This window comes from Dipodomys spectabilis, unplaced genomic scaffold (genome assembly GCF_019054845.1).
Source record: "Dipodomys spectabilis isolate Male_0828 unplaced genomic scaffold, ASM1905484v1 ptg000069l, whole genome shotgun sequence".
NCBI classification, from domain to species: domain Eukaryota; kingdom Metazoa; phylum Chordata; class Mammalia; order Rodentia; family Heteromyidae; genus Dipodomys; species Dipodomys spectabilis.
In genome coordinates, this window is record NW_024870746.1 from 26,216,504 (window position 1) to 26,237,596 (window position 21,093).

At 50.2% G+C, this 21,093-nt stretch overlaps 1 protein-coding gene across 1 annotated transcript; it reads left to right on the forward strand.

Moving 5' to 3' along the window:
* The first annotated feature begins 7,144 nt into the window (after positions 1-7,144).
* Positions 7,145-20,301, forward strand: Chit1 (chitinase 1). Its single transcript, XM_042682140.1, has 11 exons — positions 7,145-7,208; positions 8,439-8,468; positions 10,316-10,517; positions 11,068-11,124; positions 12,418-12,583; positions 12,781-12,905; positions 14,351-14,474; positions 16,790-16,972; positions 17,220-17,327; positions 18,639-18,765; positions 19,866-20,301. The coding sequence occupies exons 1-11, from the start codon at positions 7,184-7,186 to the stop codon at positions 20,105-20,107; spliced, it is 1,389 nt and encodes a 462-aa protein (XP_042538074.1). The 5' UTR covers positions 7,145-7,183; the 3' UTR covers positions 20,108-20,301.
* The last annotated feature ends 792 nt before the right edge of the window (positions 20,302-21,093 follow it).

The window sequence follows — 21,093 nt, forward strand, 5'->3', positions numbered from 1 at the left end:
GAGATGCTTCTAGCCTGAAAGAGAACCAGAAGCAGACAGCTGACTCTTGACTTACTCTCAGCCCACATGTAGAGACACCCTACATACAAGGAACTTCAGGAGGCTACAGCTACTTTTTATTTGGTGCTGGGGATCAGATCAAGTGCCTCGCATGCATGAGGTCTTGGGTTCGATTCCTCAGCACCACATAAACAGAAAAAGCCAGAAATGGAGCTGTGGCTCAAGTGGTAGAGTGCTAACCTTGAGCTGAATTGCTGAGGGACAGTGCCCAGGCCCAGAGTTCAAGCCCCACAACTGACAAAAAAAAAATTAAAATTCTAGAAATGAATAGCTCAATAAGTCATATAAAAAGTCAGTGGAAAGCCTCACCAATAGACTGTGTCATCTTAAAGACAGAATACAAATGCTTGAAGACAAAGTATATTTATTAGAATATGCAGATGAAGACAAAGAAAAAAATAAGGAATATGAGCAGAACATGAATGACCTCTTGGACTTGCCTATTAAAAGACTAAACCTAAAAATATGAGCAGAGAAGAAAGTAAAGAGGTATGACGTATGCTTTACAAGCATAGAAAACATGCAATAAAACAGCAGAAAATTACCCAAATCTTAAGAAAGCACAGGAGGTTTTGTGTGGGGGCGGGTGTTTGTTTGTTCTTTTTTCTTGTTGTGTTGGACCTGGGGCTGGAACTCAGGACTTGAGCACTGTCCCTGAGCTTTTGTGCTCAAGGCTAGTGCTCTATTACTTGAGTCACAGCTCCACTTTCAGCTTTTTTGGAACTTAATTGGAGATAAGAGGCTCACAGACTTTGCTACCCAGGCTGGATTCAAACTGTGATCCTCAGATCTCAGCTTCCTCAGTAGCCATGATTACAGGCCACCAGCACCCAGCAGGAAATGTTGTTTTTTCTTTTTCTTTTCTTTTCTTTCTTTCTTTCTTTTTTTCTTTTCAGTTGGTCATGAGGCTTGAACTCTGGGGCCTGGGTGCTGTCCCTCAGCTCTTCAGCTCAAGGCGAGTGCTCTACTACTTGAGCCACAGCGCCACTTCCAGTTTTCTGGTGGTTAATTGGAGATAGTCTCATGGACTTTCCTGCTGGGGCTGGCTTTGAACCGCAATCCTCAGATCTCAGCCTCCTGAGTTGCTAGGATTATAGGCATGAGCCACCAGTTTTGTTGGCTTTTTCCCTTAGGACACTAAACAGATAAGACCAAACGAAAATCTTACCAAGGCATATTATTAGAGATAAAATATTATATGTTCAGACTAAGAAGAGACTCTTAAAAGCTGCAAGAGAGAAGCTCAAAGTCATAGCAGATTTCTCCACAGAAATTCTAAAGGTAAGGTGAGCACAGAATGACACATTTCAAACCCCCAAAGGAAATAATTACCAGCATAGATGATTGTGACCAGGAAAATTATCCTTGGTAACTGAAAGAATGTTCATTGGTCAGCAGAATAAATGTTATGAAAATGACCAGCCAAAAGGCTAAGTGCTTTTGACAGTCCCTTGGGGCTAATGGACTGATGTTGGGATCTGTATCCTCTAAGAAGGGGCCTGATGGCACCATATTCACACACATGTGTGCACATACAGACTCTGCGTTAAATATTAGAGAGCTGCATCACAGGCACAAGCCATCCATCCCTTGAACACAGCAGCTGTGCTTCAAGCCATCTGAGTGACCTGGAAAAGCCCTCAGTTCTGAACCTAGTTTGAAGTCATCGCAGACTGCCAGGACTGCTAGGCTCCTAGGCTTGGGAGAGGCGAAGAACAATGTTCTCTGGAAGACAATGATGTCATCCCAGGCCTCAAGTCCTCCCACACACAGCTTTGCAAGCACAGCATCCCAAACGTGGTACACAACAACCAGGAGCCTCTTCTCCCAGAGAGGAGGTAGCAGATCCTACAAGGACTTGGCTCCCAGTACAGCATCCTGTGCTACCTGGGACAGCTATAAAAATCCTCACTTAAAAAATCCCATTGCAGAGCACAAATGAGGCTGAAAACAACCAACAAACCAAGAACTGAACTAGAATTCCAGAAAGCGATGTGCCCCACAGCTGCTCTCAAGAGAGGGACAGAAGGTTGCTATTGACAAGGGAAGGAGAAGCTGGTGTGGGCCAGCAGGACAGGACAGGACAGCACAGGGCAGGGCAGGCTCCAAGGACCCCGCTAGAGAACATGCACCTGCTCCTGATGGTCTTCTGGGCCTCCTGGGGTGTGCAGGCTGAGGGAGGAAGTAGGAGAACCTTCCTCAGTTTCCTTTCATATGTGGAATCTGCCCCTTAAAAATGAAGCACAGAAGCACAGAACAGGTTCTGTTGTGGGTGGTACCAGTGGGAGGGGATATGGATGTGTGCGACTGTGGCCCAAGTATTTTACATACATGCATGGGAATGGAGCACTGAAATCTGTGAAACTGTTCTAAGGGGGATGAAGGGCATTGACAGAATTTTACTGGGGAAATTCGCATGTGTGTATGGAAACATCCCATGTATAGACCTCTGTGTACAGCCGCTGTGTGTTAGTACAGTGGGGAGAAAGAGCTCCTTAGGTAGACACACGTGTAAGACCTATCAGGGTGGGACTTAGCTGAGAAAGTCTCCGAGGGCCTCTGGGCCTCACTGAGGAAGAGGTAGGAGCTGCCTGCGGTGTTCAGGACAGGGGATGGTGGGCAAGGCTTCCTTGAGGGGAAATGTGCAGAGTCTGCCACCGCTGGAGCAGGAGGGAGGACTGAGTCAACTGTTCACAGCACTTGTCATTCACTGCATATGCTACCTCAGTCCTCCTCTGCTTGGGGCAGGGGATGGTGGGGGGGGGGGGGAAGGGGAGTGAGAGGAAGGGGGACTCCTAGAGGCTGCAGGTTTGATTACAGAGCCAAGATCTCTCCAGAGATCTGAAAGCTAGCAGCCAGTTTTTAAAGCCAAGTGATATATATATATACTCCCACAGTTCAAGAAGTGAGCAGTCAAGACTGTAAGGCACAAGGAGATCCCTGCATTCTCCTGTAGGGGGAGGTTCTCATCCTGCCTTGAATTGTTTGAGATCAGTGGAGCCGAATCTAACGGAAATAGCAATAATCCCAGTCTCAACAAAATCTCCAAAGAGGTGGGTCCTTTTCAAAGAATGGATTTCATTCACTTAAATCTCTACTGTTTCTTTACACACCACTGTGGCTTGGATCCAGAATGTTCTCCAAGGGCTGGCCTCCCCAGGGAGGTGTCCCGGGGAGGGGATGGACTCTTTGAGAGGCTGTGTCTCGGGGGAGGCTGGTAGATCGTTATGGAACCCCAGCCCCTTCCTCTCTCCTCTTTGCTGCTTAGCCGTGAGGTGGGCAGCTTGTTCCAGTGCTCCCCACAATCATCGCTCCTCAGTGCCTCCACCAGAGCCCTAAAAAGAATGGATCCGCCAAAGACGGACTGGATCCTCCAAAACAGAGCCAAAGTAAGCCTGCTCTCCTTAAAAATTGGTTCTCTCAGCGTGCTCATTAGTGATGATATGAAACTTGAAATCAGTAGCAAGATAGCTAAAAAAGTTTGCAAAATATCAGAAAAGAGAAAAAAAAGATATTTTTAAACCAAATGATGAAAAATAGAGGATATAGTTATGGCAGTTGTTAGAGGATTTATTATTTATACACATGATTTGTATACATATATATATTATATATATATATATACACACACATATATCTTGGTTAAGAGACGTGTATGCGTACAGATCTGTAGTCATCATCACACTTAAGGGTAGAAGGTTGGAAGCTTCCTACCCAGGCCGGGAAGAAGTCAAGTACGCTCACGCTGACTCCTATCCAACACTGTGTAATTTGCTCGAGACACACATCCCATGATAAATCTGGGGAGTGAGCCCACGGAGAGGAAGTAGTGTCCTCAGAGTCAGTCAGCAGGCAAGGTGTGGATGGTAGTCCCAGAAACAGAAGCCTGCACACAGCCCCTGAATGGAAGCTGAGGAGGTGGGGGATGAGGGGTCTCAGGCCCCCGAGTGGCCTTTCTTAGGTTCCTTATGTTATAGGGGATTTTGATTGTGAGCTACAGAGAAGGCACATTTTAAGTGTTCGAATTGGGAGTCTTTATTAGGAAGCCGGCGACTGTAGGCAGACACGTCCACCAGAAACCTGCAGCCTCAAAAAAAAATACTGTTTAGGAAACTGAGCCACGAGAGTAATAGAGTAAAAAAAAGCGCAGAAAACAATCTCAACAAACCGGATCAATTCTAATGGAGAGTTGAAGTGAGACACCATGGTGACCGAGGAGAGTCAGGAGACACAAGGCCTGGTGCAAAATGGTGGCTGAGCCGGTGGGCAAGCAGAGACTAAACAGGCTCATGGTCGGGGCAGGGTTGAGAGTTCAGAGTCTTGCCAGTTTATGGTACAGGTTTCGCAAGTCCAATAATCTGTTTTCCAAACTGGCGTCTCTGCCTCTAGAAATTCAGGCACACCTATCACCTGGGGGTAGGACTCCACCTCCAATCGTTTTTGGAAATCCCCTATCATCCACCACATTGCCAAGGTGCTTGCCAGTGACACCCAGGATCTTTGTTTCACTCAGGAGCCACAGAACCCATCCCAGTGTCGCTGTGTATCTTGTCCCCAGGCCCCAGCTGAAGTCCCTATCCTCACACATTTGAAGCCTGGAGTGAAGAGGAGCCTTCACTTCCACAGATGAGGGGGCAGATTTGGAGAACAGACTTCAGGGCCACAGTGGGCACCAGCATCCCTCCGTCCTGGTGGAGGCTTCTTACCAGGGGGTCGGCCTGGGACGTGCTCTATCATACCTGGTATTATATGGGAATTCCATTGTGAGATACAGAGAAGATGCATTTTGAAAGGCTGACTAGGGAGTCTTCATTAGAAAGCCGGTGACTGCAAATAGCCACATGTCCCCAAAAAACTTAACGTCTCAAATACACTTAACATCATTAGGAAACTGAGCCACGAGGGTAGTAAAGAAAGAGCAGAAAAACAATCTCAACAAACCAGATCAACTCCAGTGGAGAGTTGAAGTGGGATAGAAGGAGAGTCAGGAGACACAAGGCCTGGCACAAAATGGCAGCTGAGGTGTTTGGGACCTGAATAGGGTCATGGTCAGGGGGGGCAGTGTCACAGGGAGCTGGAGCCTTCAAAGAGTTTTGCAACTTCATGGTACAAGTCTGGCAGTTCCAGTAACCTATTGTCCAAGTCCAGGTCCCTCCCTCTAGGAATTCAGGCACATCTATCACCTGGGGGTGGGGGTGGGGTTTCACCTCTAAGAGTTTTCAGAAACTCCCCATCATCTACCAAGATGCCAAGATGGCGCCAGCTAGACCCAGTATGCATAGTTCACTGAGACACAATTGTGGAGTAAGTGCAACTCACACCGCACTGCTTCCCTCTGCTGTTTGCCATGTCCCCAGCAGGTGGATGCTCAGCCAGAGAAGCAGAGTTTGTCCAGAGGTCTTACTCTCCCTGCAGGAAGGCAGGTGGCTGGTGGACATGCCCCATGGGGGCAAGTCACAACCTCCCTCCCCACCCCCTGCCCAACCCTGGAAAGGAACTGCTCTATTCCTAATTGTCTACATACCTTTCCCTGTGTGTTCAAACCTGTTTCGGCTCCTGTGTTAGGCACCAATTCCATGCAGGTTTTAAAACAAAACCACCTATTTTCTTTCAGCAGTTGTACAAAGGGGTTTGCATTCCATTAGTCAGATTATGAGTACAATGCGTCTTGATCAATGTCACCCCTTCTACCGTTCTTCTCCATCTTTCCCCATCCCATTCCTCTCCTTCCATGCAGTTTTGATTCCAAAGGATTGATAGTAAGTTCTTTAGAGTGTGTGTCATTAACTGTTTTCTTTGCTCTATCTGGGAAGAATGGACAAAATGAAATGATATTTTTTTTCTCCATGCACAAGCATGGTCAAGTTTATTGCAGGCATGCATCTTGCAATTTTTTTTGTATTTTGCTATTGAACTTACTAAAATTTCCTGAATATTGTTGTTGTTATTATTAGGTCTTGCTATGGCTGGGACCACCACACCCAACATGCTTTATTGTTTTTGTAACACTGCAATCACACATTTTTCTTATTTCTACTTGTCATTGGTTGTTGGTAATGTAGAGAAAAAGCTTTTACTTTTTGCATGCTCACCTTAAATCCAGCCATCTTGTCAAACACTAATACAATTTCTGGTCTGTTTTTCTAGTCTAGTAAATGGAAGGTTTTGTGTCATTTATATGTGCATAGATATGTTTCTGCATACAGATTTTATTTGGGTAACAGCTCAACATTTCAATTATGAGCAATGATTGGATAGCTTCTAACTTGGTTGTATTCCTTAACATTTCAAAGTTTCTAAGCTTCAATGTGAGTTTTGAGAGAATGGCTACTCAAGATTCTCATCTGGAGATCAATACTTTCCTGAGGCCTTTTGTGCATGCTCATCTCTTTAATATTATTACTATATTTTATTTCGTTGTAAAGGTGCTGTACAGAGAAATTACAGTTACCTAAGTAAGGTAATGAGTACATTTCTTGTCGAACATTTATCTGTTTATCTCCCACTATCCCTTCCCCTGTCTTTTCCAGGGTGTCTCACCTCTTTAGATAGAGGTTATTCACCTTTGCATCTCAACTGCTCTAATGAACGCTGGAGTGAACCAAAAATGAAGAGAGAAATAATTTTGGCAACCTCATAGCCTGACAGATGGTGAAACTGAGTTCAAGAGTGGGCAGAGGAGAAGCCGAAGAACTGGGGTAGAACGCCGCCGCCCTGGCTCACGAGCCATCCCTCCTCTCCAAAGTTCCAGGTGGTTTGGGGCTGTTCATGGTCCTCACTGGCTCACCCCAAGAAGAACAAAGTTATGTTCAGCCACCTGGAGGTTCACACACAGCCAGCTGGAAGTTTATAAACACGCTTACTTTCCTGTCTGGTTTAGCAACATGAAGACCTTACTTTGCATCCTTGGATTGTTCCAAAGAAGCACCAATTGCTAAAGACCATTGTGTCAGGTTTGCTCAATCCTTACTAGCTGACCCCCCCCCCCCCTGCCACTTTCCTCTCTCTCCTCCCTCAGCCCTTGGATTTCAACATGACTGGCAGGGGTGGGACAGGGAAGGCAAATAAGAGCCGAGCAGGTTCTGGTTTGCACAGGGCTGAAGCCTGCCACCGAGAGAGCATCATGGTTCGGTCAGTGGCCTGGGCAGGTACGTGGGCTCGGATGGGGAGAGTGGGCTGGGCTTTCGGATCCATGGACAGAAAAGGAAGGGCATAGCCTGTAGCTCCTTGCTGCTGTCTTCAAGGAAGACTCTGGAGAACTGCAGAAGGTTGGATCCTTGCTTCCTGGCTTGCTTTCTCTTGGGTCTTCAGCTTTCACCCCAAGAGCCTTTGGGTTGTACGCGAAGGCTTTCTTTTACAGGCTGTAAGTCCTCCTGTCCTGGAACCCAAGTCAGTGAGCCCTGCTGTGGGGGCATTTGCTGTTCCTTGTCAGGTCCTGCCTCTTGGCTCTGCATGATTCTCTCCAACCCTATGTGGGTTTTCCTGCAATAGGGCAGCCTGGGGCCTTTGAAATTTTCATGAAGCTTTTATTAAGTTAACAGGAAAAGCCAAGGTCACCAGAAAGGGGGAGAGGGGAGAGAAATCTTTTTTTTTTTTTTGTACCATACTAAAGCTTGAACTCAGGACCTGCACGCTGTCCCTTAGCTTTTCCATTCAAGGCTGGTACTCTACTACTTAACCCACAGTTCCACTTCTGGCATTTTGCTGGTGAATTGGAGACAAGAGTCTCAGGGACTTTCCTGCTTGGGCTGGCTTCAAACCTTGGTCTTCAGATCTCAGCCTCTCCAGTAGCCAGGATTCCCATCTCTGTTGTCCAGCTTTCATGTAGGTTTTGGCTTTGGGGTTTATTTTATTTTTGGTTTTTTTTTTTTTAAGTTTAAAGGTCATCAGAAAACAGGAGAAACCTTTTTGAAGGCGTCTGCCAGCCCTTGGTCTCCAAGGGTGCCAGGCTGTGGGAAGGAGCAGGAAGTTGTGAGCTGGGAGGGCGGGCAGTGTGTGTGTGTGTGTGTGTGTGTGTGTGTGTGTGTGTGTGTGTGTGTGTGTGGAGTGGGTGTGGCGATGAGTCCTTCCTCCCTTCCCTCCTCTGTGGGCTCTTCCCAGCAGTTTCCCCAGATCTTTACAAATCTACACCATCTTCCTTGCTTTCGAGCAAGGACAACCTCAGCCCATGGAACCTTCTATTAGCTTCCAGACAGAAAGGGACTCTCTGTGGCCTGGCCTGGGTGACAGGATGGACACTGGATCCATTCTGGGAAACCAGCCCTCACTACCTCCTCCACTCGTGTTCTTCCACCTGCCTCTGGGGCCTGGGGTGGTGTGGATGACATCCTGACCTTAGCCTTGACCTGGTGACCTCTGCCTTCCCTCTGATGTTTCAGGTGTGATGGCTCTGCTGCTGGTCCGGTGGGGTAAGTGTCTATACCTTCAGGCAAACCCTGCCCTGGCTTTGCTATGCAACCCTCCCCCAAACACACATCCACATCCACATATGCAAATGCACACACACGTGTGTACCGAGCACTTTTGCTAGATCTCAAGGGAATGATTACAAACTGCAGAGCTGACACACACGCTACTGCTTCCATTCTACAAGACCCATCCACGGCCCAGGGCTATGGACAGGACAAGAGCTCCCTGTGTCCTTCCTACGTCCTGGAGTATATTCTCTCTGTGGAGCCCTCCTTCCTCCTTTTGCTATGGGGTACCCCAAATTTTCCTGTAGGTCACTGCAGGCCACACCCTCACCCTGCCAGCCAGTTCCATTCTAGATGACCTCTGCATGGGTCAGTAACCACCCAAAATCATCTCCTCCTCCTCCTCCTCCTCCTCTTCCTTCTCTTCCTCTGGAGCCTTCTGGGTAGCCTAGGTTGGCCCTTGGTGCTCCTGAGCTTTCTCTTGAACCCCTCCCCTCCTCTCCCTTCTCAATGGCTGCGCGGGGATTGGGGTTACAGAGGGACCCTGCTGGGGAAAAGGGAAGCACCGATACCCTCTAGTCCGAACTTAGCATCCCACCCCACCCTGCCATAAAATGTTGGCCTCTCCAAATCACCCTATCATAGAGCTTGGGGTGAGAAGAGACCTCAGGAAACCCAATCATTTTAGGTGGGCCAGGGCCAAATAAGAGATGGAGCCAAAATCTGTTTTGGCAGATATATAAGTGAAGACCAGTGTTTTTGCTTTCTGATGTCCTGGTCCATCCAGAACTGGGCTGACCTGCAAGGGGTCAGCCATCACTGCTGCCTCCTCTCCCTCCCCCACCCCTGCCCCAGGTAACAGAGGCTTCCCTTCAGTCTTCCCGCAGAGATGTCAGAGGCAAGCTGCCTCTGCATAGGTAAGAGAGGCTCTTCATTAGAATCTTAGCAGTGAGGCTGATGAACACAGATTGTCTACAAGGGTGAGCAAACAAGTGTAAGTCACTTTAATGCAAGATTAAAGAAGCATAATGCCAGGCCTGTCACTGGGGCGTCCTCTATGCTGCTCCATGCATTTGCATTTTGATTAACATGAAGTATTCCCAGCTGCAATAGCAAAGTTCTGCCTCCCTTCCTTTGGCAGATGCATCAGCCATGTTTAATTCCCCCTGGGATCTCACTGGTCTTCACTTCCATGAAGTTTCAGGCCTGGGAGGGGGATCTCCTGGGGCTGAAAGAAGCCTGCCTGCCAGATTCTGGCCCTGGGGACCTGGGCTCTGAGCTGACTACCTTTCAAGAATGCCAGGGGAGGGCTGGGAAGGTAGTGGGAGAGTGCTTGCCTAGCATGCATGAAACCCTGGGTTCCATTCCTCGGCACCACATACACAGAGAAGACCAGAAGTGGTGATGTGGCTCAAGGGGTAGAGCGCTAGCCTTGAGTCAGAGAAGCCCAGGGACAGTGCCCAGGTCCTGAGTTCAAGCCCCAGGACTGGCAAAACAAAACAAAAAGAATGTCAGGGGTCAGGAGATTTGGATCTGACCCCCTTCCCCCATCCCTGCGCTCTGGGCAGCCATGCTGGCCACACAAGCTCCCAAGCCTCTGCTTCTGTAGTTACGGAGGTCCTGCACTCCTAGGCATCCTGAGAACCCCCAAACTGGCCTCTGGAAGCCATTGCTAACTATTCAGTACATGTACCCCATTTCTGGTGTAAGTCAAAGCCCTGACCTACTGTAGGTGTGTGCGACAGACAATCCAAAGTCACTATCTGCCTCGGAGCAGAGAGAACTGGTTTTCCTAAAGCCTCTGTTAGTCATTTATTTCCCCCTTTTCCCCCACGGGCCAGGCTCTGCTTCCAAACTGGTCTGCTACTTCACCAACTGGTCCCAGTACCGCCAGGGAGCAGCTCAGTTCCTGCCCAAGGATGTGGTCCCTGACCTGTGCACCCACATTATCTACGCCTTTGCCAGCATACATGACCACCAGCTCACCTTTCTAGAACACAATGACCAATTTCTCTACCAGGAGTTGAACAGCCTGAAGAAGACGTGAGCCATGGGGGGGGGGGGGGACGGGGGCGGTGGGTGCACGGGGACCCACACTCCATCGCTACTATCTTGCCACACACCTGCTGTGTGGCGTTGGGTGAGTCACCTCACCGCTCTGGGTTCCCCGGGGCCTCTGGAGAAGAGATAAAGACAGAGGAGGGAAATCTCAAGGACCCTTCCAGGCGAGATCCAGGTGGGATTCCCTCCCCTGGGAATTCCCTTCCTCTTGGGAATGTCCTAAATCCACTCACCCTTTGGCTTAAGTGTGAAGGTCACCTTTACAAAGCCTCTCTGAGGATCCTGGTCTCCAATTTCCTAATGCCTTATGTGTGACACACGAGTGTTGTCTCCCGGGTTAGACCAGACATCTTCTAAGTCTTTCTTCTCCAACCACCAGTGTGCTCAGCACAGGCTGTGTGCTGTGTGATGGGGAGGATTGAGCTCCCTGCTCAATCCCGACCCCCCCCCCACCCCATTCTTCCTCCATCCCCCTGTCAGGAGGCCCTGGGAGCAGGTGGGGTCAATCCTCAAACATCTCTTGTCTTCCCAGGAATCCCAGGCTCAAGACTCTGTTATCCGTCGGGGGCTGGACTTTTGGCACCCAGAAGTGAGTGGACGTGGATACCTACCTGGGTGGGGGCTTGGTGTGCTGGCCAGAGGGGAGCCCTGGCGAAGAGGCTGAGCTGAGGGAATCTGGGCCCGGATGAGGCAGGGCCCGGGGCAGGAGAGCTGACCACTGGGGCCTCTCTCCTTCTGTGGCTGGTGTGCCATCAGGAGGGCAGCAGGTGGGCATGGGTGCAGGCTGCTCTGGGCCCAGTCCTGTTAGAAGAACAGGATGGAGAGCAGCACAGAGAGCTCTGGTATCTCCAGGCCTCAGCCGCCCCCCCCCCCCCATGAACTGGGGAGAGACAGGACGGGGATCACCTGACCCCAGACACAGCCAATGCCTGAGACCTCTAAAAGTCTTCCTTTTGTCTGAGGAAAGATTATTTTTGTTCCAGTTTTGGGTGTGAAAGGCAGTTTGTGAGACTGAGTTCAGATGCCAATTAATTGGCATTCCCAGAGTATTTTTGGTTTGTGGAATGAATAGATGTTTCCAAATGAATAAATAAATACAGAATGTAGAGGTTCCAAAGCTATATCGCCTACATTTTTTAAAATGCATTTGTGAACACATCTCCCCCAAATAATCCTTATGTTCAGACACTTCATTGACAAGCTGGGGATGTCAGCCTGCTGGTCCCAGATGCACCAACTCCACTGAAGAACCACCACCATGAATTACATCAATTAGAAATTCCTAGGAGTGAATTAGGGTCAGTGTATTAGGAACTTCAGACCTCCAAGAAGCCCAGGGACAAGTCCTGGGGCCACACGACAGTATGGAGAGAGAGCTTTGGACTTACAATGGTGACAACTGCACAGTCCACCCAGCCCTTTGCCAGCCTTGCTGCTCCTCTCCTTCCCTGCATGGTGGGGACTAACTCCTCATCTTTTCTAAACCTCCATGTGGATTGTATTAAAAGTAGCTAATTCAGGATGGGACCGTTCAGGAAAGCGGTGGAAGCTTCTGGAAGGAGTTTTGGGCAGCAGGACTCTTACTAAGTCACTGTGCCCTGGTTATGTCAGTGTTCAGGGGTAGGTAGAGAGTAAAAGGCTCATCTACTGTTCCTTCTCCTCTCCCCCACCCATATCCCAGCATTCCCAGAAGTGCTGTCTCTGAGCCCCTTCCAGATCAGACATGCAAACACAAGTGGTTCCCCCCCCTCCACCAACACACACACACACACACACACACACACACACACACACACACACACACACACACACCGGGCACCAGGCAGTGGCCTCCTATCTGGTCTGAGGCAGCCCCACACCACCACCACCCCTCAACTCCCAGGTTCACAGACATGGTGGCCACTGTAGAGAGCCGGAAGAGATTCGTTGACTCAGCCATCGGATTTCTGCGCACAAATGGCTTTGATGGCCTTGACCTTGACTGGGAATACCCGGCAAGCCGTGGGAGCCCGGCGGTGGATAAGGAGCGATTCACCATCCTGGTGCAGGTTTGGCTGAGTGGGGCCAGGGCTCCCCAAGGGACCCAGAGTCTGGGGTGCTGCTCTGCTCCCCAGGTCAGCGGCTTCGTGAATTTGTGATCCTCAGCTCAGTCCCGTGGTCTGTTTTCAGACTCCTGAGAGTGGGTGGCCACAGGAACCGTGGGGGTCTGCAGAGACAGCCTGGGTTCACACCTCTGTCCCCGCAGGACTTGGTGAAGGCCTTCCAGCAGGAATCCCAGGCCTCGGGGAAGGAACGATTGCTGCTGAGTGCTGCTGTCCCTTCTGGGCGAAGCCAGGTGGAGGCCAGCTATGAGGTGGACAGAATTGCTCAGTGAGTCTGACAGGCGACTTGGACCCTGTGTCCATCTCTGAGATGGGAGAGGCCCAGCATGGCCTAAGTGTCTTTCATGGAGCAGGCCTTTACCTACAGAGCATGATGCAGAGATTTTACAATGTATCCAGGAAAGCCTTGTTCCATGTCTGCTACCCTACCATTCCAGATCCTTCTTTTCAGATCTTTCCCTTCTTCTTGGGAACTCACATGAAAGCAAAAATGCCCTAGGACAAGGGGAGAGGAATGAAATGATCCTTAAGATCTCCAAGAGGCGGGGTGGCTGATCAGTTCCTCAGTGTGGGGTGTGGACCTGCAGCAGTTTCCAGCTCATCAGAAATGGGAACTCTCCTCTGGGTGCAGGTGGCTCATGCCTGTAACCCTAACTACTCAGGATGCTGAGATCTGAGGACTGAGGTTCGAAGCCAGCACTGTCAGAGACAGTCCAAGAAACTCTTATCTCCAATTGACCAGCAAAAAGCTGGAAGTGGGGGTGTGGCTCAAGTGGTAGAGTACCAGCCCTGAGTGAAAGAGCCAAGAGAGAGTGCAAGATACAAGAGATAGCAAGATACAAGGCCTTGAGTTCAAGCCCTAGTACTGGCACAAAAGAGAGAGAGAGAGGGAAATGGAAAAAAAAGAAAGGAAAGAAGGAAGGAAGGAAGAAAGGAAGGAGGGAAAAGAAAGAGGGAAGAAAAGGAAAGGAAAGAAACATAGGCTTTCAGCTAGGCACAGTGGTTCAATCTTGTCATCCTTGGGAGACAGGGATGGGGAATTGTGGCTTAAAGACAACCAGGCATAAAAGTTGGAGGGACTTCATCTCAGCCAACCAATGGCTGGGCACTGTAGCCCATGACTGTTATCCCATAATGTTTGGGCACAGCAGTGTCTGTCTGTCACCTCCAAGGACACAGGGAAAGTAGGAGGATCATGGCTTAGGCTAGTTCCAGGCAAGATACTAACAAGGAAAATAACCAATGCAAAAAGGGGTTGGAAGTGCAGCTCAAGTCTTAGAGCGTGTGCCTAGCATGCACAAGCCCTAAATTCAAACCCAAGTTACCCACCTACCCTCCCCAAAAAATAAATATGGACTCTCAGAACTGCCCCTAGCCTATGGAGGAAGAACCTGCACTTTACTGACGTTCCCAAGGATTTGTGCGCACTAAAGTTTGAGAAACATTGAATGGAATTCCTCTCCAAAACAATGAATTAGCACCAGGTGTCCTAATGAACCAGGGAGACCCAAGGGTGGGAGGATGCCAGAGACCTGAACTGCCAACCTCAGGTTGGGATGAGGGTAGGAGATGGGAGGAGAACTAGGGGGTGAGCCTGGCATCTCCACCTCTGGTCACAGGATCCCTCCCTAGATGCTGCAAAGGGGGAAGAACAGAGAAGAGAGGGTCCCATCCTGAGCAGACGCTCTCCACCCTTCCCCCATAACCCCGCAGGAGCTTGGATTTCATCAACCTTATGACCTATGACTTCTACGGCCCCTGGGCGAAGGTCACAGGACATCACAGCCCCCTCTACAAGAGGCAGGGAGAGCAAGGTGCAAACGCTGAGCTGAACGTGGTAAGTGGCTGGGGAGACTCCGCCACCCGCAGACCCTGTCTAGGCCCTTCAAACCTCAAGGACCTAATGGAAAAGAAATCCAGGGAAACCAAGCAGAGCACGGAGAAACTAGGAGTGTGTGTGTGTGTGTGTGTGTGTGTGAGAGAGAGAGAGAGAGAGAGAGAGAGAGAGAGAGTCGGGCCTCTTACTGTTACTTGGCTTTTTGCTCCTGACTGGTGCTCCACAACTTGAGTCACAGCTCCAACTTCTGGCTTTTTGATGGTTAATTTGGAGGTAAGAGTCTCACAGGCTTTGCAGCCTGGGCTAGTTTTGAACAGGGACCTTGCTGAGTAGTTAGGATTATAGGTCTGAGCCACCGGAGCCACTGATGCCCAGAGCATCATTGCTGGGGCATTGCTGAGGGGGAAGGCTACCTTTTGTGCAGCCTCCTCACTGATAGCAAACAGAAAACACCTTTGTGTTGACATCTTGAAGAGTCTCCAGACAATACGGATCCTGTCTACTTCACATCTTCACTTCATTTCCTTCAAGACGATGGGAGAGGGCTTTGGTTCTTGGCTACTTGCTGATCTTCCAGAAGGTGATCGCATCTCAGGGGATGTCACTCAGAGAACTCTCCTTCCCAGAACAGGGCAGGAGTGGTCTGCAGACCGCAGATGAGTGGGCTGTCTGCTCCACTGCTCCTCCTTGAGCAAAACAGATTTTTGTAATAAGCCCACTGTTTATCTTAAAAATCAAGAACAACCGTATTTGCTTTTTCTTAAAACAACAACCACAAAAAAGCCTTAAATTGGAATGCTTTTTGCTTTTGGGAGAGTGGAATCTCTGTGGGACTTTGATTTTTTTTTTCTATACTGGAGATTGAACCCAAGGCCTTGCCCTTGCTAGGGAAGCCCTGTACCACCCGAGCTTTGCCTCCAGCCCATAAAATGAGACTTTTTTTTAACCTCTGTGACTCTTTCACAAAATGCCAGCTACAGGCTGGTGAGTCACACCGAGCCGGCTTGCTTACCCTCATCTGCAGAACTGTGCAGACATTCAACTGACAGGTGAGCATGCTTGAAGACCCACATGTCATTCTCTTCACGAGGCATGCGTGGGTCCATGGAGAAGCGAGGCCTTTTCCTCCCTCTCTGTATCTCGAGATGGCTTCCAAACTTGTCTCAAAGTGTCCCGTCAGGTGAACAGGGAGCCCTGACTTCTACAAAGCTCAAGTCTGATCAAAGATAACTAGACTGATAAAAACAAGTCAGGAGAATGAAAACTGATCTTTAATGGCTGGGTATGGTCATACACACCTGTGGTCCCACCTAGAGGGATAGGTAGGTGGTCCATGGTCTGAGGTCAGCTCCCAGGCAAAAAAGTACAAGACTCTATCTGAGAAATAATAGAACAAAAAGGGGGGGGGGTAGGCTACAGGTATTGGCCTAAGTGTTAGAACACCTGCTTAGCAATCTCAAAGACCTGAATTTAAATCCCAATTCCACCAAAAACAAAAAATAAAAATCTTTCCCTGTGTTAAGAGCAAGACAACCTGGACTCATCTAGAGCAGCTTCTTAGGGAAAGTGAGCTGTAACTATGGTTTGGGCGGGGATATCCTTGTCAATTGTTTACTCAGTACACCTACTGGGAATCTCCCCTATGGCCTGGGAGATTTGTATCACCCAGTGTATGATTGTGGGCGGACCTCGTTCATAGGTAGGAAGATCTTGTTCAGGGTGTTCACCTTTGATCTTTCTGAGCATTGAAGTGCTGAGCATTGCTGTAGGCACGGGATACAGATGGAAGTCCCTGCTCTTACACTCAGGCGAAACTTACACTGAGATGATGAGAGCCACTGAAGCTCCTCTAAGTTGCGTGGTCTAGGTCTCCCTTCTGCACCAGGCCCTTCGGTTCATGCAAGGCCATCTTGGATGGCTACATGGATTTGTTCCATTTCAAATAAGTTGTCCAGCAAGTTAGGCATCTCTTTTAGTTTCACTGATGGAACCCACCATCTGTCTAGGACAGGTTCTGACACTCAGTAGACTAATATTCATCCAGGAAAGGTTTATTGGAATCCAAAGCCTAACTTGTACTGCTGTGCCCTAACTTTGAAGAACAGTTATCTGACTCTTTGGCTAGTGGACTAGACAGTTTCTCACACTGGGATTCAAGATGGGCAGGATTTGGAATACTGACCAAGACGTTTAGATCTCCAGCTGAGGGTCCTGTTCTCCTAGCCTTCTTTCTGGAGTAACCCCCCACCCCCTTCTAAGGCAATCAGAGCGAGCCTGAAAGACAGATTCACTGACCCCTCCTCTTCCACCACCAGGATGCTGCCGTACAATTGTGGCTGCAGAAGGGAACCCCTGCCTCCAAGCTGATCCTTGGCATGCCTACCTATGGACGATCCTTCACTCTGGCCTCGTCCGACACCAGCGTGGGGGCCCCCATCACGGGACCTGGAGCCCCTGGCCCCTTCACTAAAGACAAAGGGATACTGGCTTACTATGAGGTGGGAAAAACCAAGAGTGATGGGGGATGGGATAGCCTGGCAGCAAGGGGACCAAGTAAATTCCACACTGTCCCTGCCAGGTGCCCAAAGTTCAGATCCATCATTCTAGGTCATTCTGTTTAGAACCCCTGCATTCTCCAGGTGTCCTCACACAAGACTTTTGCAGACTCTGGTCTACTCCTGGTGGGGAGAGAGGTTCCTGCTGGGCTGTCTGTCCTCCTGTCAGCACTGCCCTCTGTTTGTGCAGGTCTGCTCCTGGAAGACAATTCAGAGAATCAAGGACCAGAAGGTGCCCTATGCTTTTCAGGACAAGCAGTGGGTGGGTTTTGATGATGTAGAGAGCTTCAAGGCCAAGGTAAGGCTGGGTACTCCTGCGACGGGAGAGGTGGTAGGGCAGACCAGAGGCCTGGCAATCATTTCAAATGACAACATCCAGAACTCATCATACATGTCCCAACATTACGCCAATCTTTGTGCTGATTGCATGTCAACACAGAGAAAACTATTGCTGGCACATTGAGCAATCCTCTTGGGAGGCTTGCATCTGCATGGTGAGTGGATTATTTTTCTTGATCCATTGGCAATAATTTGGGACACATTCAAATCATGGGCCTTTGGTTTCCTTCTGGGGCCTGAATATGGGTTCATTTGTTTTCTGGCTTCTTTCCACCATGAGCTAAGAAGAGAAAAAGAGCTGATCTTTTTTTTTTTTTTTCTTTCTTTTTTTTTTTTGGTTGGTCATGGGGCCTGAGCTCTGGGCCTGGGCGCTGTCCCTCAGCTCTTCAGCTCAAGGCTAGTGCTCTACCACTTGAGCCACAGCACCACTTCTGGCTTTTTCTGCTTATGTGGTGCTGAGGAATCGAGCCCAGGGCCTCATGCATGTGAGGCAAGCACTCTACCACTGAGCCACCTTCCCAGCCCCTGAAAAAAAGAACTGCTCTTGTTTGTCTGTGCACCCCACACCAATAGTGGCAGGTCCTTCTAGAAGTGCAGGCTAAATCCTCTGGGAGAATCCAGGGTGAGAGGAAATGTGATGCTGGTGGAGGGAGATTCGAGAAGGGAGTATGAAATGGGTGAAAAGCAAATAAGGGAGTGGGAGTCTCTGGGAGGAGATTATGAGCAAAGTCAGAGAAGGTAGGGGAGGCTGGTCTCTGAGAACAAGACCCTCAAAGGGACTGGGAACAACCCCCCCCCCCTCTAGGGCAAGCACCATAGCTCCCTTGTTGGCTGAGGGGACAGAGGAGCCCCTTTGAGGGAACACACCAATGCACTGTGTGCTCCCGGGAGCTTGGAGGAGGAGAGGGGGAGCGGAGGGGGGAAGAGCCATGAAGATGGGGAGTAAAACATGCCTGGATCTTGTGGGAAGCCATGATATCCAAACATATCCCAGCAGTAGACAGTGCCTAAAGCAGCAGCTTGACTGAGATGGTAAGGCAAAATGGTCCACTGCACTGCTCCTTGCCTCTGCCCGCCCCTACCCTGGCTGTGCTCATATCCTTCCCGGCCAGGGCTCAGCCACCCAGGCTGGTTCCACCTCTCCACCACTCGTGGGCCTGAGGAGGGTAGGGCCTGCTCCAGAGGAAGAGGCTGGGCTCTGGGGCTGGCCTGCACGGTGTCCCCAGTCCCTGTGCCAGCATTTACCTCCCCCCCCCCCACACACACACAGGTCAACTATCTGAAGCAGAAGGGCCTGGGTGGGGCCATGGTCTGGAGCTTGGACTTGGATGACTTCTCTGGCTCCTTCTGCAACCAAGGCCGCTACCCACTCATCCAGACGCTGCGGCAGGAGCTGAGTAAGTGAGGGGCCAGGCACGAGAGGTAGAGCTTGGGGTGGGGCACACCCCCTCTCAAACCACACTTGTTGACTTCTCTGTTTTGGGGGGAGGTAGGTCATGGGGCCTGAACTCTGGGCCTGGGCGCTGTCCCTCAGCTCTTTAGCTCAAAGCGAGCACTCTACCACTTGAGCCACAGTACTACTTCCAGTTTTCTGGTGGTTAATTGGAGATAAGAGTCCCATGGACCTTCCTGCCCAGGCTGGCTTTGAACCGCCATCCTCAGATCTCAGCCTCCTGAGTAGCTTGGATTGTAGGCGTGAGCCACTGGCACCTGGCTACTTGTTGGTTTTTCTAAAGAAAGAATTCTGCCCCAATATTGTGGTTTCCCTGATTTCATGTACCTCAGGATCTGAGGAAACTCAATACAATTTCCCTTTCATGCTTTTCTTCCTTGTCTTCCTTGTGTGGCAATGCGGGCCAAGGCCTCCCTGGTAAGCAGAGCTTTCTTCCGCAGGCTCAGCCTGGAAGCCACAGCTGGGCAAGGAGAAAGCCTGTGCTCAGCCTGCAGCATGGAGCCCTCCGGTGCCCTTTACCAGTATCATGCTTGGGCTGTGTGTGTGTGTGTGTGTGTGTGTGTGTGTGTGTGTGTGTGTGTGTGTGTGTGTGTGTGTGTGTGTGTGTGTGTGTCTCGTGCTGGGGTTTGAATTCACACAGGGCCTGAGCCTGTCCCTTCACTTTTTCACTCAAGTTTGGCGCTCTAGCACTAGAGCCACAGCTCTACTTGTGGCTTTTTGCTGGTTAAACGAAGATGAGTTTCTCACCTTTCCTGCCTGAGCTGGCTTCAAATCACAGCTCTCAGATCTCAGCTTCCTGAGGCTTACAGGTGTCAACCACCAGCACCTGGCATGGTTGGGCTTTGTTGCTGGTTCAGAGCCGCTGATGACTGCTTGCTGTGTGGGTAGCCCAGGTGTGGCCTGTCAGGTTCCTGAGCGTAGTGGTGGCGTGGTCCACACGAGCAGCGAGGGTCCCCGGGCTGTCTCCTCGGCTGCTGCTTTGGGAGGGACCTTGGGTTTGGGACCTCCTGGACCAGTTTTGTTGAATCGATCTTGTCTTCCCAGGTCTTCCCTCCATGCCTCCAAGTCCAAAGCCAAAAGTGCCTGCTCCTGGCCAGCCCTCGGAACCTAGGCGGGGTCCTAGCCCTGGACATGACACCTTCTGCCAGGGCAAAGATGATGGTCTCTACCCCAACCCCCGGGACCTGTCCACCTTCTACACCTGTGCAGGGGGCCGGCAGTTCCTGTTCAACTGCCCATCAGGCCTGGTGTTCAGCACCTCCTGCAACTGCTGCAACTGGGCCTGAGCCCCCTGGCCCCTCCCTTGTTGCCTGGGGCCAGCGCCTGGGATGGCCCTGCAGCCTGCCTCTCGCTCCTGGGGGCTGCCGCCTGGCCCTGCTGACCTCTGTATGTTCTCTTCATAACCAGGCTTTCTGCTCTCCTCCAGGGCTTCCATTTTTCTCTCTTTAATTACAAAATAAACTTCTGGTTTGCACCCTTCTCCACAAAGTGTGGTAACTTAAAGAGATTCTCCAGGCAACTGTTGAGTCAGAACCTGCCCTGAGGGAGGCTGACACAGGCGGGCAGAGGCGGGAGAGCTGGTCCGCTCCGGGTGTGCCTGGCCTGTGCGGGTCTCACCTTCCAGTGGGCATCTTCCTGTACATAGGTGACAGGATCCAGGGCTCAGCCAGGGTGGCACCTAGTCCCTGGTCCTCAGTTCAGGAGCCTTTGGAGCAAAGCACTTTTCCTGCAGCGCTCCACATGCATATCACCCCCACGATGTACACTAGATGGCAGAGAAGCGCTTTCCCTGTCTTCAGTCCTCTGCTGTCAGCCACTGGGCATTTCAGTGAGAATTCAGACTTAAAGCTGTGGGGTGGGGGTGATTTACAGGTCTTACCTCTCTACTGTTCCTGTCAGGTCACAATTATTATTCTCATTTTATAGGAACTGTAACTGAAGCCGGAGTCTAATCAATTTTAAGTCCAAAACCAAAGCCTAAAGTGGGCCACACTATGTGTGGTGGCACATGCCTGTAATCCCAGCACTCAGGAGGCTGAGGAAAGAGGATGCTAAGTTTGAGGGCAGCCTCGTTTCTTTAAAACATTTTAAAATTGTTATTGTAAAGGTGATGTACTGAAGGGTTACAGTTACATAAGTCAGGTAAAGAGTATTCTTTTTTTTTTGGGGGGGGGGGGGTCCTGTCGTGGGGCCTGAACTCTGGGCCTGGGCACTGTCCCTCAGCTCTTCAGCTCAAGGCTAGCGCTCTACCACTTGAGCCACAGCGCCACTT